Source organism: Chanos chanos, chromosome 1 (assembly GCF_902362185.1).
Source record: "Chanos chanos chromosome 1, fChaCha1.1, whole genome shotgun sequence".
NCBI lineage: Eukaryota > Metazoa > Chordata > Actinopteri > Gonorynchiformes > Chanidae > Chanos > Chanos chanos.
Genome location: NC_044495.1, coordinates 45,908,794 through 45,923,196, shown reverse-complemented (window position 1 = coordinate 45,923,196; position 14,403 = coordinate 45,908,794). Strand labels below are relative to the sequence as shown.

General features: G+C 43.8%; 1 protein-coding gene across 1 annotated transcript in view; it reads left to right on the top strand.

Annotated features, from left to right (window-relative positions):
* The first annotated feature begins 349 nt into the window (after positions 1 to 349).
* Positions 350 to 14,403, top strand: part of ank1a (ankyrin 1, erythrocytic a) — a 96,300-nt gene continuing 82,246 nt past the window's right edge. Inside the window, exon 1 of the mRNA XM_030782517.1 lies at positions 350 to 475. Coding sequence (XP_030638377.1) covers positions 350 to 475 — 126 coding nt within the window. The remainder of the gene's footprint in view (positions 476 to 14,403) is intronic.

Genomic DNA, 14,403 nt, shown 5'->3' with positions numbered 1-14,403 from the left:
AGAGGGAGAGAGAGAAAGAGGTGTGCGCTGTGCTGCAGCAGCATCCCTTCAGCGGACAACAGCTCTTAGCTCTGCTTGCCTAACAGAGCTGAGAACGAGAGACAGAGAGACAGAGAGACAGAGAGAGAGAGAGAGAGAGGTAAGAGAAGAGAAGAGCAGAGAGGCAGGGGAAAGCAGGCATTCTCCGGCAGTGTGGAGCAGCACTGGAGCAACGCAGTGAATGCACCAGCCTCAGCACCCTCCCCCCCTCCCCCCCACACAGAGCATCAGCACAGAGCAGCGTCTCCCTGCTCGCAAGCATCAGAAGCCCCCCAGACGCTCGCACTAACACACCCGGGCTGGAGGAACCATGGCACAGGCAGCCAAACATCTGAGGAAGAACAAGGATTTAGAGGCTCTAGCCGAACAGGAGAGGAAAGAGAAAGAGGAGGAGCAGTCCAGGAAGAGGAACCGCTCTCGGGATAAAAAGCGCAAGGTAAGGGCCAGTGATGGAACAGACAGGAGGGAGGAAAGGGAGGGAAACAGACGGAGTTGTGTAAGAGGAGGAGAGGATCTTCTCTTTTGTCATAAGCTGGCCTGCTGGGACACCATTGTCCAACACCGGGTAGTGCACCTGCTCTCTCCAAACACACACACACACACACACACACTCACATAGACGTACATGAACACACATCTGTAGATGCAGACACAGATGCACATACACACACACAACAGGGTGCAGCAAACACGTGAGGGTAAAAGTTCACATTAACATAGTTTGAAAGAATCACTCACACACACATACACAAACACACACACACACACACACACACACACACACACACACACACACACACACACACACACAGTGAGGTAGATGATAGCAGGTCTAATTGGATTTGAATGGAGAGATTTCCATTCTGCTCCACACACACAGATGCAGAGTTTGTTATAGGGGTTGCTGGGTTTGGTGGACATGGTTGTAATGGCTGGGCATACAATTCAATGACTGGAGTGTGTGTGTGTGTGCTTGTGCATGTATGTGTGTGTGTGTATGTCAGTGTGTGTGTGTATGCATGTGTGAGTATGTGGGGTGAGTTTCTGTAAGTGTGTGTGTGTCTGTGTGTGTGAGTGTGTGTGCAAGTTTCTGTAAGTGTGCATGTGTGTCAGTGTGTGTGCGAGTGTGTGTGAAAGAGAGAGCGTATCATGGATGATTGATGGATCTATGACGACTGTGACAGTGTGTGTGAAAGATCTCTTCTTCCTCTTTTTCTCCTTCTGCTTTCACCAAACATTGCAGCATCAGAGCACAGCTCACATCGTACCTCTATATGTGAATAGCTACGTGTGTGTGTGTGTGTGTGTGTGTGTGTGTGTTTGGTGGAGCAGACATCAATAAAATGCTACTCTCTCTCTCTCTCTCTCTCGCTCGGTTTCACTCTCTCTCTGTATCCATTGATTAGGTTATGGAGAAATGAGTGTGTTAGATCCTGACAGTCTTGAACATGGAGAGTGAAGTCTCAGTAGACCAGACAATGGGACTGGGTTTATCTAACATAAAGTGCAGACTGATCTCAGATGAATGACACTCACCGTTTTGGGTTTGTGACCAGCATTTCCGTATTCAGACACTTGATTAATTGATACAGTGAATTCTATAGCACCTGACTGACTATACTTCCTCGGCTTTGATCAGGATGTATTTGTCTGCTGTCGTGAATATAAAGGAATAAGTGGTCTAATGTTAGGATTATGATAACTGGCCATGTTGAATGAGTAATCTAGAGGAAATGAGGACTAACAGGTGGATCATGTGAGAGAACGTGGATATGACAAAACAGACATGACAAACAGATGTGACTTTATGATGATCTCTGTCCAGTGCTATTTACTGATGTGTAGTGGAAATCCAGCGTGTAAACACAGAGAGACAATGAAATGCAGCCAATGCGACAGAAGATCTGAGTCCACAGCAGCAACTGCAATCTACTGTGTGCTTGAGGGTCCACTGACGGAGTCACCTGCTCATTGAAATAAACCAGGCACAGAGCAATATGTTATAAAGCCTAACCAGCATTCAGTCATGAGCTCATTCACAGTGAGCTTTCTCATTCACTGAGAATAAGTAGCTGTGAAAATCCATGGGTAGTGTGCCACAGAGAAATCTTTCTGTCTGAGTCTGAAGAAGAATTAGTCACAAATCAACCAGAACAGATAAGTCTTGGAGTGCAACGAAAAACCTAAAACCCTAACCCTAAATTGTTCCTATCTGCTGCTGTGTTTTTCTGCTTCATTAGTGTAGATCCCGCATAAAGGACAGCTGCTCTGGTTCTGTTAAACCCACATTCTGGTTCAGTGCTATCACACAATGCCTGCTGCTGTTTTTAAAGAGAGCGGTAGAGAGTGGTGTTACACATAGGGAGTCCCTTGGGTAAATTAACAGTACTGAATGAAAGAGGACTGACAGCAGGACAGAGAGAGAGAGAGAGAGAGAGAGAGAGAGGAGAGAGAGAGAGAGAGAGAGAGAGAGGGAGAGAGAGAGAGAGAGAGAGAGAGAGGGCAGGAGGGGAAGAGAGGGAGATGAGGCAAGGAATTGGTTTCGCCAACAGTAATGCTGTCCAGGTCTGACTGAAACAGTGTGGTTTTAGAGGATATAAGATGTCATTTATGTAACCTGCCCTGCCAGGCAAAGCTTATTAAATAATCCCCCCGCCACACACGTGCACACAAACAACCACACACACACACACACACACACACACACACTCATCTGATTTTTTAATATCCACTAGAGATTTTCATCTTGATTCTTTGGAGAGGGACTCATCTATCGTTTTCATGCATTCAAATAAATACGGACTGCTACCACATACTGTTCTCACACACACACACACACACACACACACACACACACACACACACACACACACACACACACACACAGCCTTTGTCCTGTTTTCCCTCCCAGGCCTGGATTACTGAGCCAGCGTTTTTCTGGTTTTCACACATAGGTTCCTTAGGCCAGTGATTTATAGACTGTGTGATGGAGACGTATAGCTCCACATTTCCAGGACCTACACACATCCCCCAATCAAACCATCCTGCCCGTGTCTCCTCCATGCTCTCTCAAACTTATTACATCTTTTCTTCTCACTGTCTCAGAGTCTTTAACTCTTTATAAAAGACTACGGCCTCGACATCTCTCTCTCTCTCTCTCTCTCTCTCTCACACACACACACACACACACACACACACACAGACTGTGTGTAATAATTCATAACTGTGTATAATTATTTTCAGATTGTCTGTCACTACTCTATGACAATGTGCGTAATCTATCTGCCGTCTGTGGACAGACAGATTTAATCCCTTATTTAATCTGCTCTCGCCCATCCCGCCCTCTCTAGATCAGCGCACACAAGAGTCAAGGAAACCAAAATGTTTTATCCTCACAGAATTCTGATGTGGGATTTCATTTTTTTTTTTAATCTTGTCCTCCACGTGGTCTGGCCGGTCCCTCTGTCTGACATTAATAAAGGACAGTCATCAGACGTGTTTGATTATTTTGGCTGATTGATTATAGTCTTTGATCATTAGGCATAAGGTGTTTTGCAGTTTTGCAGAGTGGACAATATCTCTCCTGATTACTGTCGTACTCTGGAGCGTTTGTCACTGGGGGACAGGTTTGTGCAGCGTTCTTCATGTGCCGAGTGTATTGATTGCATCTCCGGTTACCACACACAGTAGTCTTGTCATTCTGCTCATCTGTACTGCTACAGCTGGCAAGGTCAAACGCACTGTCCACTTTAACTGAGCGATGTCTCACACCGATCATGCACATCAGACACTCAGAAAAAAAACAGCACTCGCTTATAAATGTGCGAACACACTCATGCCACATTTCTCTCACCTAATCACCTGCATATTCACTCTCTCTCAGCAAATCTCACTGATCTGACAGGCGGTACTCTGTGTTCAGGTGAGTTTCTGCGAATTTGAAGACTAAATTAGATCCTCAGGGCTTACTGGCTGTAACTGTAACAATCTACGATGTATACATCTTAGCTTCTTTAACAACTGATATGTCACAACAATGCTAGCACCCCCAGGACATTGTTTGTCTGAGTGTAAGCCTGCCCTCACTTCCCGCTGTCTGTCCTTCTCACTACACCACCAGCAGGTTCCATTCAACTCCTGTCAAAGCAGCCAAGCACCTGTGCAGAGGGGGGGCAGGGCTAGATCACTGCTGGTTGTAGTCCATATGCTTGTTTAGCTCATGCTTTCTGATAACAGAAAGAATTTGCTGTGTGGCTTTAGTGGATGCCTCAGACAGAGGGACTTTAACGATGGATTTAACGTCTCTCCGTACAAGGCCAGTACTTTACATGACAGACCACAGTCCTGGCCCTGGGCCCCAGTCACGGGCGCTGCATTAACAGTTGTGGGCTTGGTCCATCCGTGTCAAGCGTCTGATTTATTTTGGCTTGGCAGAGCCCAGTGGAGTCCGCCCATCTTTCATCCGTGGTGCCATGTGATGCTGTCTAGCTCTTTCCTGGGCTGTAATATAGTTATGTTTTGGTTATTGTTTTATTTCCTCAGATTGTCACTCTGTCAGCAGGCCCGAGTTTTCCTCAGGGACCTCTGCAGCCCCATGACTCAGCAAAATGCAACCCCATAACTCACTCATATTTATAGTTCAGAGTCCAACACTGCCACTCCACAATCATTTAATTGAGCTGGACAAAAACTGTGTGTGCTGTTTGTACGTTTGCCTTATGGTGTGTGTGTGTGTATGTGTCTGTTTGTGTGTGTGTGTGTGTGTGAATAAGATGTGTGATGGGGCTTGACAACTTGATAATATTATTCACCTGTTTGTGTGTATTTTTATGCCTGTGTATGTGTGTGTGTGTGTGTGTGTGTGTGTGTGTGTGTGTGTGTATGTGTGTGTGCTGGGGAGAAAGTAGCTCAAACTCTCAAAGTAATGTTGGAATAGCTGTAGCTGTAATAACACACACACACACACACACACACTTTCATTAAGAAGAATTGCTCCCTCCTTCAAAAACCACTCTGCCTAATTTGCAACAATAAAATGAAAGGATGAAATGAATAAGGAATGCATGCCTCCACTTACATAGAACTGAGCAGACACCCCCAATTTGGTCCAGAACCACCCCTTATTTAACCCTGAATTACCCCGGAACCACCTCAAAATAACCCCTGAATTACCCCAGATCTACCCCAAAATAACCCCCGTTTTACCCTAGAACTACTCCAAAATAACCCCAGTTTCACCCCAGAACTACCCCAAAATAACCCCTGAATTACCCCAGAAATACCCCCAAATTACCCAAGAACTGACCCAGACTTACTGGAGGATTGCCCCTGAATTACTCCTGATTCATCCGTTAAAGTGTAGATACTGTATAAGCTCATATGTGATAATGAATGCAACATTCTTTTCAGCCTGTTTGATTCTTGCCTTTGATGCGGAGTTTAGATATTTTGCATCCTGCCTTAGTGAACACAGATCAGTGAAAGAATCTCTTTTGACCACGCTGTATGGACTCATAGAGAGTGTTTTTGGGCCCATATCTAAGTGTTTAGGTATATGAGTACATTCTGTTCTGTTTATCCAGGACTGTTTGCATACAGTGATGTATGGAGCAGGGAATGACATTGAGCTGTGTTCTATAGGACTGACTGGACCAGACTGTAGGATTATGCATGGGTCAAGCACTAGGCCATACCTGTGAGTAAAGCACCTGTGTTTATGGCTTCAGGGCGTATACAGTATGGCACTCTGCCCCCTCTGCTTAGTGCCAGAGTGTTGCTGAAAATAGGAACTGTGCCTCTGTGGATCTTTTTTTTTGTTGTTGGCTAAAGAGAGCATTAGTGAAATGTGTTAGCAGTAGTGTAGTCTTTACCCACGAGTGCAGAGACAGTATCCTCACCTCGATGAGCAGCGTTTTTTTTCCCCACAGGAAAGAGGAGTATTCTTGATAAAAAATCTCTTGACAGCCCATGGTGAAGCCGCACAGAGCAGTGTTTGATTCCGCTGAGAGAATAACTCGTTCATTGGCAGGTCCCATATGGTGTTTTATCAGCCATCCTCTGGCCTGCCAGCGTGTAGAGGAAACTATGACACAATTCAGCTGAGATGAAGTCTTAGCGGTTTTGGCCAAGACTGATGCCAAGTTTGACTTCATTTATTTCTTTTAATCACTGTGTAATTTGGTAATAGTGTTTATCTGTGTCACTATTCCAGATGTTAACCTGTAACTGTCCTGGATATGTGATATATTTTAGACATATTATGCTACAAATTTGGCTGTCCAGAGAATGAAATGATCTCAGTGAGGCTTCTCTGGTATTTGCTCTCTTCTTTCAGCTTCATTATGTACAGGTCAGGGGTTGTCACAATTAGCATGTTAACTTCATTTACTAACCGCTTTTAAATCCTGATAAATGTCAGTACAATGTTCTTTGCAAAATTCATAGACGTTCGCAGCCTCCTACCGCTGTGTTTCCTCAGAGCATACACTTCTTAGATAAGTCTTCAGTAAAAAAAAAAAAAAAGCTTAGAAAACAATGCAGGACTTGGACATTAGCATTTGCCCTCTTAATTGTTATTAATCACAGTTTAACTCAGCTTATCAGGATCATTTTTTGATCGAATTTCACCTTGTGGCGCTCTGGTAAAATGGCAAGCTTCACTGACGAAGTGCCTAGTAAGTGGAAGCTTGTCAGCCTGCAAATGGGCATCTCTGCTCCAGGCATTCTGTCCTCTGGCCGTCTGCACCCCCCCCCCCCCCCCACACACACACATCCACCTCTTTAGAGGGCAGTGAGCGGCTCAAATGTCAGGCAAGTAATGTTGGCCAGACCTTGGAAATCAGCCCACAGAGGGGTGCCTGCAGACCAAGGCCCTCCTGGACCTCAGATGGTACCTTGGGTTGGACACCAGCAGCTGGAAGCCCCACCTTACCCCCAGGTGACACTAGAGGGATTGATTACACCTTCTGTCCCAGACACTTCCTGAGAGCACTAGATGTTTCCTAGCTCTCTCAGGAAAAAGTCATGACGTATTCCTCATGCTCAAGACGAGGATCCAGCAATCCCTCTGGATTTTCCAAAGCATGCTGAAGTCTTGGGCTGTTAGATCTTTCTACCAATGACTGGGGTGCCGGTTCTGGCAACTAATGTCACTTTTCCATTGCATGGTATCGGCTCAACTCGGCTCGACTCTACTTGCTTTTTGGTACCTGGTACCTCGTCGGTTTTCCACGGCAGTTAATACCCCCTTGATGTAGCTGGTGACGCCGCAAGAAACTGTCATGGCGTCATCATACTACATGACTTTCTGGAACAAGGACTTGCGATTTTGGAATTTCACACTAAACATTTGAAAGAGAAGCTAAATAACTTTGTTTGGCTACCAAGCCATGTTAGATACTTCTTCAGCTCACGTTTGTTTACGTGTCCCCTGTGGTTTAACAATTTCCAATGTACTGGCTGAAACTATAGACATGCGAGTCGCAGATATATTTCCCATTACTTCATTTAAGCAGAATAAGTTAAACGCTATAGTTTAATCACTCATTAACGTTAGCAGTCTTCCACTGATAAACATGACTTTAGCTAGCCTTGTGGGTAACCTAATTTAGCAATCTACAGTGTTATAAGCTGCTGTAAGCAATGTTGCCAGAGACTTTTTAGAAGTGACAAGGGAGGTTTGTTTAGGTTGTTTAATATTAAAAAAAAAAAAAACACTGTTCCAAAATGCAGGTGAGATCGTCCTTTGTTACCATAACTTACACGAACCTACAGTTAACGTCAGATGTGCTAGCGACTGAAATAAACACAAACAACAACTAGAAACTCTTAGGACTCTCTGACCCATCAGTAGTCTGCAGTGTTTTCATGTCACACTTTGGTACTTACAATTACAATAATATACAAAAATCCCAGTTCTTGTTTTTCCAATCTGCCTCACTGTCCTGGAGTTATGGGCATTTCTGCACCCTGGCTTGTCACAACATTCCTTTTCTGGATAAGCTATTGTCTGTTTGATGGCATCAGTGAGTAACTGGACATGAGCCACTAAACTGGACAGATGCACTGGGATGGCCCTTCTCTGTCGACTGGGAGCAGCTGATATCCTGAGAGATAGGGCTCAAAGACAGTTATAGATTGATCAGTGACCTGAGAGCGGAACCTGCCATTTGCCTCAGAAACCCTCAGCATTCCATTTGGAACGTTTGGTTGTATTGGTTCTTCTATGACATCACTGTTTTTTCCTGCTCAGCTGTTTCTTGTGGGTCCTGACTCTCCACCTCCTCCCTTCCTCCTCTATTCTCCTCCCATCTCTCCGATCCCCGTCTGGCCCGGCGTTTTAATCCCTCTGCCCAATTGTTATTCTGGTACCACAGGCCTTACATAATGCCCCGCAGCAGGGACGCACAGATCTGGCTGATTGAAACAGATCCTTGCAGAGGTTAGATGAGAAAGAGAGAGAGGAAGAGATGGGGATAATGTGTACAACAGTCTCAAATGAATTTCACCATTTCCTGTAGCTTTTGGGACAAGAGCATGCTTGGTGTCTATGACATCACACAATGTCCCTCTCCTGCTCTCTCTCTCTCTCTTGCTTGTTCTTGTTTATGGATTAGTGTGATCTGTCCTGGTGGTGTGCACTGCGTTCTGACCCTTCAGTAAGGATAATGTTTGTGTTTGTAGGATGCACATAATGCGCAAAGCTCATGACCTCCTAATTCTCCATCCTCCTCAGTTTCCCCTGTCCCTAATGTACAGTCTGACCTGCATTCTGTTTCAAGGGACTGAATTAAAATGCTCTGACTCTGGTTTACAGGACTGAATTAAATTGGTTTCAGTCCAATTTAGGGGGTTGAATTAAACTGGTTTGACCGTGGTTTACAGGACTGAATTGAAAGGGCTTGACTCTGGTCAATGGACTGCCTTAGACCACACCAAATGAAGGCGGGAAGTGTTGCCATGGTAATGGCCCTGTTTCATCCCCTAACATTCTGTTATCTCGATGTTTTCTTCCTTTCACCAGACAGACTTTAATGTGAACACTTTGCATGTTTTCTGTGTGTCTGAAAGTGATGTCATTGGATGGACGGGACTCTTTACCTCTCTGTGTGACTGTCTGACTGATAAACTCCTCTGTCTTCCTCAGCTCTGACTCAAACGTCTGTGAATGTTTGTAGTCAGCCCTGAGATAGATACTGTGTGAAGGCTATGCCAACGACTGAATGAATATGTCCCTTGGTCTCTCTTTGTCACTGTTACAACACAGTGAGTTTCTGACAGACAGAGGCTAACAGCCTCATCCCCAGTACCACATGATTAAGACTTAGATGGCAGCAACGAGGTGACATGATCAGTGTGGTTTAAGTCACCCAGAGTGAACACGCACAATGTTTTTGGAGGCATTTACATAAACCACAGAGACTATATCTTTAAAATGGGACTTTTCAAAACATATCTGTTTTAAACAGAGGTTTTATGTGTGTGTGTGTGCGCATGCGTGTTTGCATGTGTGTGTGTGAGAGAGAGAGAGATTTAGATAGATAGATTTGAGTTGTGGAAGCCAAATCTGTCTAATTGGGCAACCCCAGATATTTTTTTTTTGTATGTATGCAATTCTGGGTCCCTTCTCCCTCTTTGTAATCTCTCTCTCACTCTCGCGCACTCTCTCTCTCTCTCTCTCTCTCTCTCTCTCAGACACACACACACATAGGGAGAGAAAGAGAGAGAGAGACAGAGAGAGAGTGAGGGGAGAGAGAGATGTGAAGTTCCTTTGGGAATGGAGTTATTCATTGCTGTATGAAAATAATTTTGTTGTGATCCAGAGATTTGGGGAACTTGTGTGTGTGTGTGTGTGTGTGTGTGTGAGAGAGAGAGAGAGAGAGAGAAAGAGAGATCCACTGCATGTACCAGGCACAGTGTAATGTAATGGTACATATAGCAGTGTATATAGCAGTTGGGACAGATGGAGATGCATGTCGCCCCCTAGTGCTAAAGTATTATACAGGACTAATCCTGTCTGCTGCAGAGCTGTATCGGGGTTGAGAATTGCCAGTCTATTTAAACCGTATTAATTGTTCCAGAGTTGATCTGTATTGGTAACAGCTGCAGTTACAGGTGCACAGATTTACAGAGCTCTTACATCAACTATTGCAGAGTAAGAATATAAAGGTATGGTTTAAATCAGGGATGGGCAAATCCGGTCCTGGAGGGCCATGGTCCTGCTGTTTTTCTTGTCAGCTAACTAAATACAATCTGTGATTGGCTGAAGAGCGTGCACACCTGTTGGCAAGGTGAAAATCAAAAGGTAACTAAGAGGTGAAAACAAAAACCTGGCAGGTCACTGGCCCTCCAGGACCGGATTTGCGCACCCCTGGTTTAAATGATGATTTTGGTCATTTGAATATGGTCTCTTTCATTAGATTGCATTGGTATTTTCGTGTTTTCACTGAGGCAGCAAATACTGTCTCTGACAGAGACAGAATGGTAATCCCATAATGAGAGCTCCTTTTCCTCTCTCTCTCTCTGTCTCTCTGTCTCTTTCTCTTACAGTTCATTCAAATTCACTCCATATGTGTTAATGGCCTGCATGGTAGGTGAAGTGTTGCCTAAACAGAGGTGTGATTGAGTATAACACATGAACGTGAAGAAGACTAACACTAACAGGAAACTGTGAAGACCAGTGATAAAGAGCAGCCGGCTGGTTGATCTGGACATCAAAGCTATTATAATCAGGGAACATAAGGATTGTACTGAAAGCTATTATAATCAGGGAACATGAGGATTGTAGGTTTTCTCAGTTTGTGCTGTGCTGAAGTGAACTGACTCAAATGAATATTATTTCTTAGATTTCATCTGCCTTTTGTGTGCTCCATGGACAAATCTGCAGAGCTCCAGTGTGTGTGTGTGTGTGTATCCAGATGGTCCTAGTGATATCTCTGTGCCTCACACTGTTTTAAATCAGTACCAGGCTCAGACTGACGTCACACACTCTGCCGACTCACGGGGGAAATCCTGCAGAGAACCGAGAGCCAGAGCAACTGAATAACTGTCTCACTGTTTTGTGCGTGTGTGTGTGTGTTTGTGTTATAGTGATGTAACGATGGAATCCTTTCTCAACTGTTAATGTAGCTGTACTCCCAGTTGTGAGCATGCTCAGTAATCACGTACAAACTGTTAGCACCAAACAACAAGCAACAGCTCTGGGTGAAGGTCAGTTGGAAGGAGAAGCGGGGTTGTACTGTGGAATGTGGAGGTGTTGGGGGGGGGGGGCAGTGAGTGAAGGAGAGAGGGATGAGCTGTAGTTTTACTAACACTGCAGTGGAGAAGAAGCCATGTCCCTATGCCCTTGTACTGTCACTGCTCCACACAGCACAGCAACAGCTGGTTCACTGAGAAATGCCATTCTCTTACACACACATGCACACACACACACACACACACACACACACACACACACACACATATATATATAATTATGTGAGTGTGTGCACATTTACAGACACATTCATACACATATTCCTGCAGTGTTGTGTGTTTGCTAAGAAAGAGAGTCTGAAAGAGAGTCTGTGTTGAGCAGAGAGAGAGACAGCATTGAGAAGACAGATAGTGTTGAGCGAAGAGAGAGACAGTATTGAGAAGAGAGAGACAGTGTGGAGAAGAGAGAGAGACAGTTTTTAGAAGAGAGAGACAGTGTTGCACAGAGAGTGAGAGAGAGAGAAAGAGACTGTTGAGTGGAGGAGAAATTGATTTACCTGTGTGTGATGTGGTTGAACATGGATGACAGTAGAGTGCTGAGTCAGGATTTTCCTGAATCCATACTATGTATCTATCTCTCTTTCCCCTCCAGCTGTATCTCTCTTTCTCTCCCTACTCCTCCGTCTCTGTTACATTTAAACAGGATAAAAAGCATCATTGCTTTCAACTGCCTTCTCCCTGCGATCTTTACAAACCACCGCGGAGGTCCTGCCGCATTAGTCATTTCAACTCTGATTTGTCTAATGACACGAGACACTTCATACAAATGCTGCAGCGATCTAGTGTGGGTGTCTGATGTCTTACAATCACAAAGAGACTGTGTAAATAGACTGACCATTGGTTTCAGGTCATATGAAGTATTCAGTATTGCACAAACAGGGAGAATTCTGTATCTCACAGTTTGGTGTCTCACAGCCAGGCTGATGGGTAGCAGCGCTACATGAGATGATAAAGTTTGCAGAATTTTTTCTAAGATCCTATTGGCCAAGCCTACATCGTCCTAATTTTGCAAAACAAAAAGACAATGAAGCAAAATAAAACAAAACAAAACAAAAAACAGAAAAAATCTTTTAAAGAAAAAAACTGCTAAGATAGGTATATGACATTGGAAGGGACTGTGGATTTGAGACTGGACTGCAGAATGTCTGCATTGTTATGATTGTAACTGCATGGATTGTCTCCTTTCCCTAGGTTCCATATGAACCTTGATTTTATGGCGTTTCACTGTGACTCTGTTTTCTGCTGAACAACAGAAATCTGATCTGCTTTATCCCAGCTTAAGTCTTCTCCTCTCTCTCACCCTGCTCTGCATTCTCTTTCTCTCTGTACATTTGAAGCACTCTGATACCATACCATAATGTGTGTTTATCTTTAAAAATGAGGGCACTGATTTTGAAGTCATTTGATTTTCAGTATGATTTGTCATTTGTTTTATCCAGTGTTAAAGTATAAATTATGATAAATATGTTGTTGATGTGCCTCAACATTTACAGTGATATATCCTCATGTCCAGATTACTGTAATCTCAGTGTTACTGTGTTCTCAGTTTTAATTTGTTTTATTTACTCAGAGTTGAATGGGTACTTCTCTGGTTTGAATTAAACATGTAATCCCCACACCTTCACCTGTAGACTTACAGACTGTGATGTTCTGATCAGCTATTTTATTAGTCTTTTTACTGAGGCTATGCATTGTGAAGGGACGTGTACCAGTTACAGTAAAATCTGCTTCAGTGAGTGAAAGGAGCCATTAGTTCAGACTAGGAAAACTTCACTAACATAAATGTATCCAATATTTATGTTTGTCTGTTCCAAACAGTCAGAATAAGCATATTTACAGCCCAGCTCTTGTCATGGAAAACTCATCTCAGAACTTGGGAGGTAAAGGAAAAACAGACCATTGAATGATCAATAAATGGAAGCTTTTAGGTGTTTTGCAAAGAGCTTTTACAGCAGATAAGCCAAGTCTGGGCTGAGATACCTGGGCAGAGATGCTTAGGCACAACTGAGTGATGTCATCGCTGCTGGGTGGAGCTCAGAGCAGCAGACTGCATAAGGCTAATATCAGGTGCTATCATTAGTGAAAAACAGAACTATTACTATGTTCCATTTGCCTGACATTTCCCCCTTTTGTGCCTCTGAGTAACTTTAGGCAGTGTCACACAGAGTTGGCACTTACAGGAAGACAAAGATTTAAGATGGTAGCTGGAGTGGGACATTCCAGTGCTGTGTCCTGTTAAGATACTGTTTAACAGTGGAGACCTGTCTAACAGAGCAGAGATGTGTAAAAGGGTAGAACTGCCTAACTGTCTAATGGAGTAGAGATGTGTAGCAGTGCTGAGCAATGCAGAGATGGGTAACAGTATAGAGGTGTGTAGTGGTGCAGAGATAAAGAAGTAACAATTCAGAGGCATGTAACCATACAGGGATGTGTAACAGTTCACAGGTATGTAACAGCATAGAGATGTGTGACAGTGTAGAAGTATGTAACAGTGCAGAAATGTATAACAGTGCAGAGATATGTAACAGTGCGGAAATGTATAACAGTGCAGAGGTATGTAACACTGTAGAGATGTGTAACAGTGTAGAGGTATGTAACACTGCAGAGATGCATAACAGTGTAGAGGTATGTAACACTGTAGAGATGTGTAACAGTGTAGAGGTGTATAACAGTGTAGAGGTATGTAACACTGTAGAGATGTGTAACAGTGCAGAGGTATGTAACAATGTAGAGATGTGTAACAGTGCAGAGGTATGTAACACTGTAGAGATGTGTAACAGTGTAGACGTATGTAACAGTGTAGAGATGTGTAACAGTGTAGAGGTATGTAACACTGTAGAGATGTGTAACAGTGCAGAGGTATGTAACACTGTAGAGATGTATAACAGTGTAGAGGTATGTAACACTGTAGAGATGTGTAACAGTGCAGAGGTATGTAACACTGAAGAGATGTGTAACAGTGTAGAGGTATGTAACACTGTAGAGATGTGTAACAGTGTAGAGGTATGTAACACTGTAGAGATGTGTAACAGTGTAGAGGTATGTAACACTGTAGAGATGTGTAACAGTGTAGAGGTATGTAACACTGTAGAGATGTGTAACAGTGTAGAG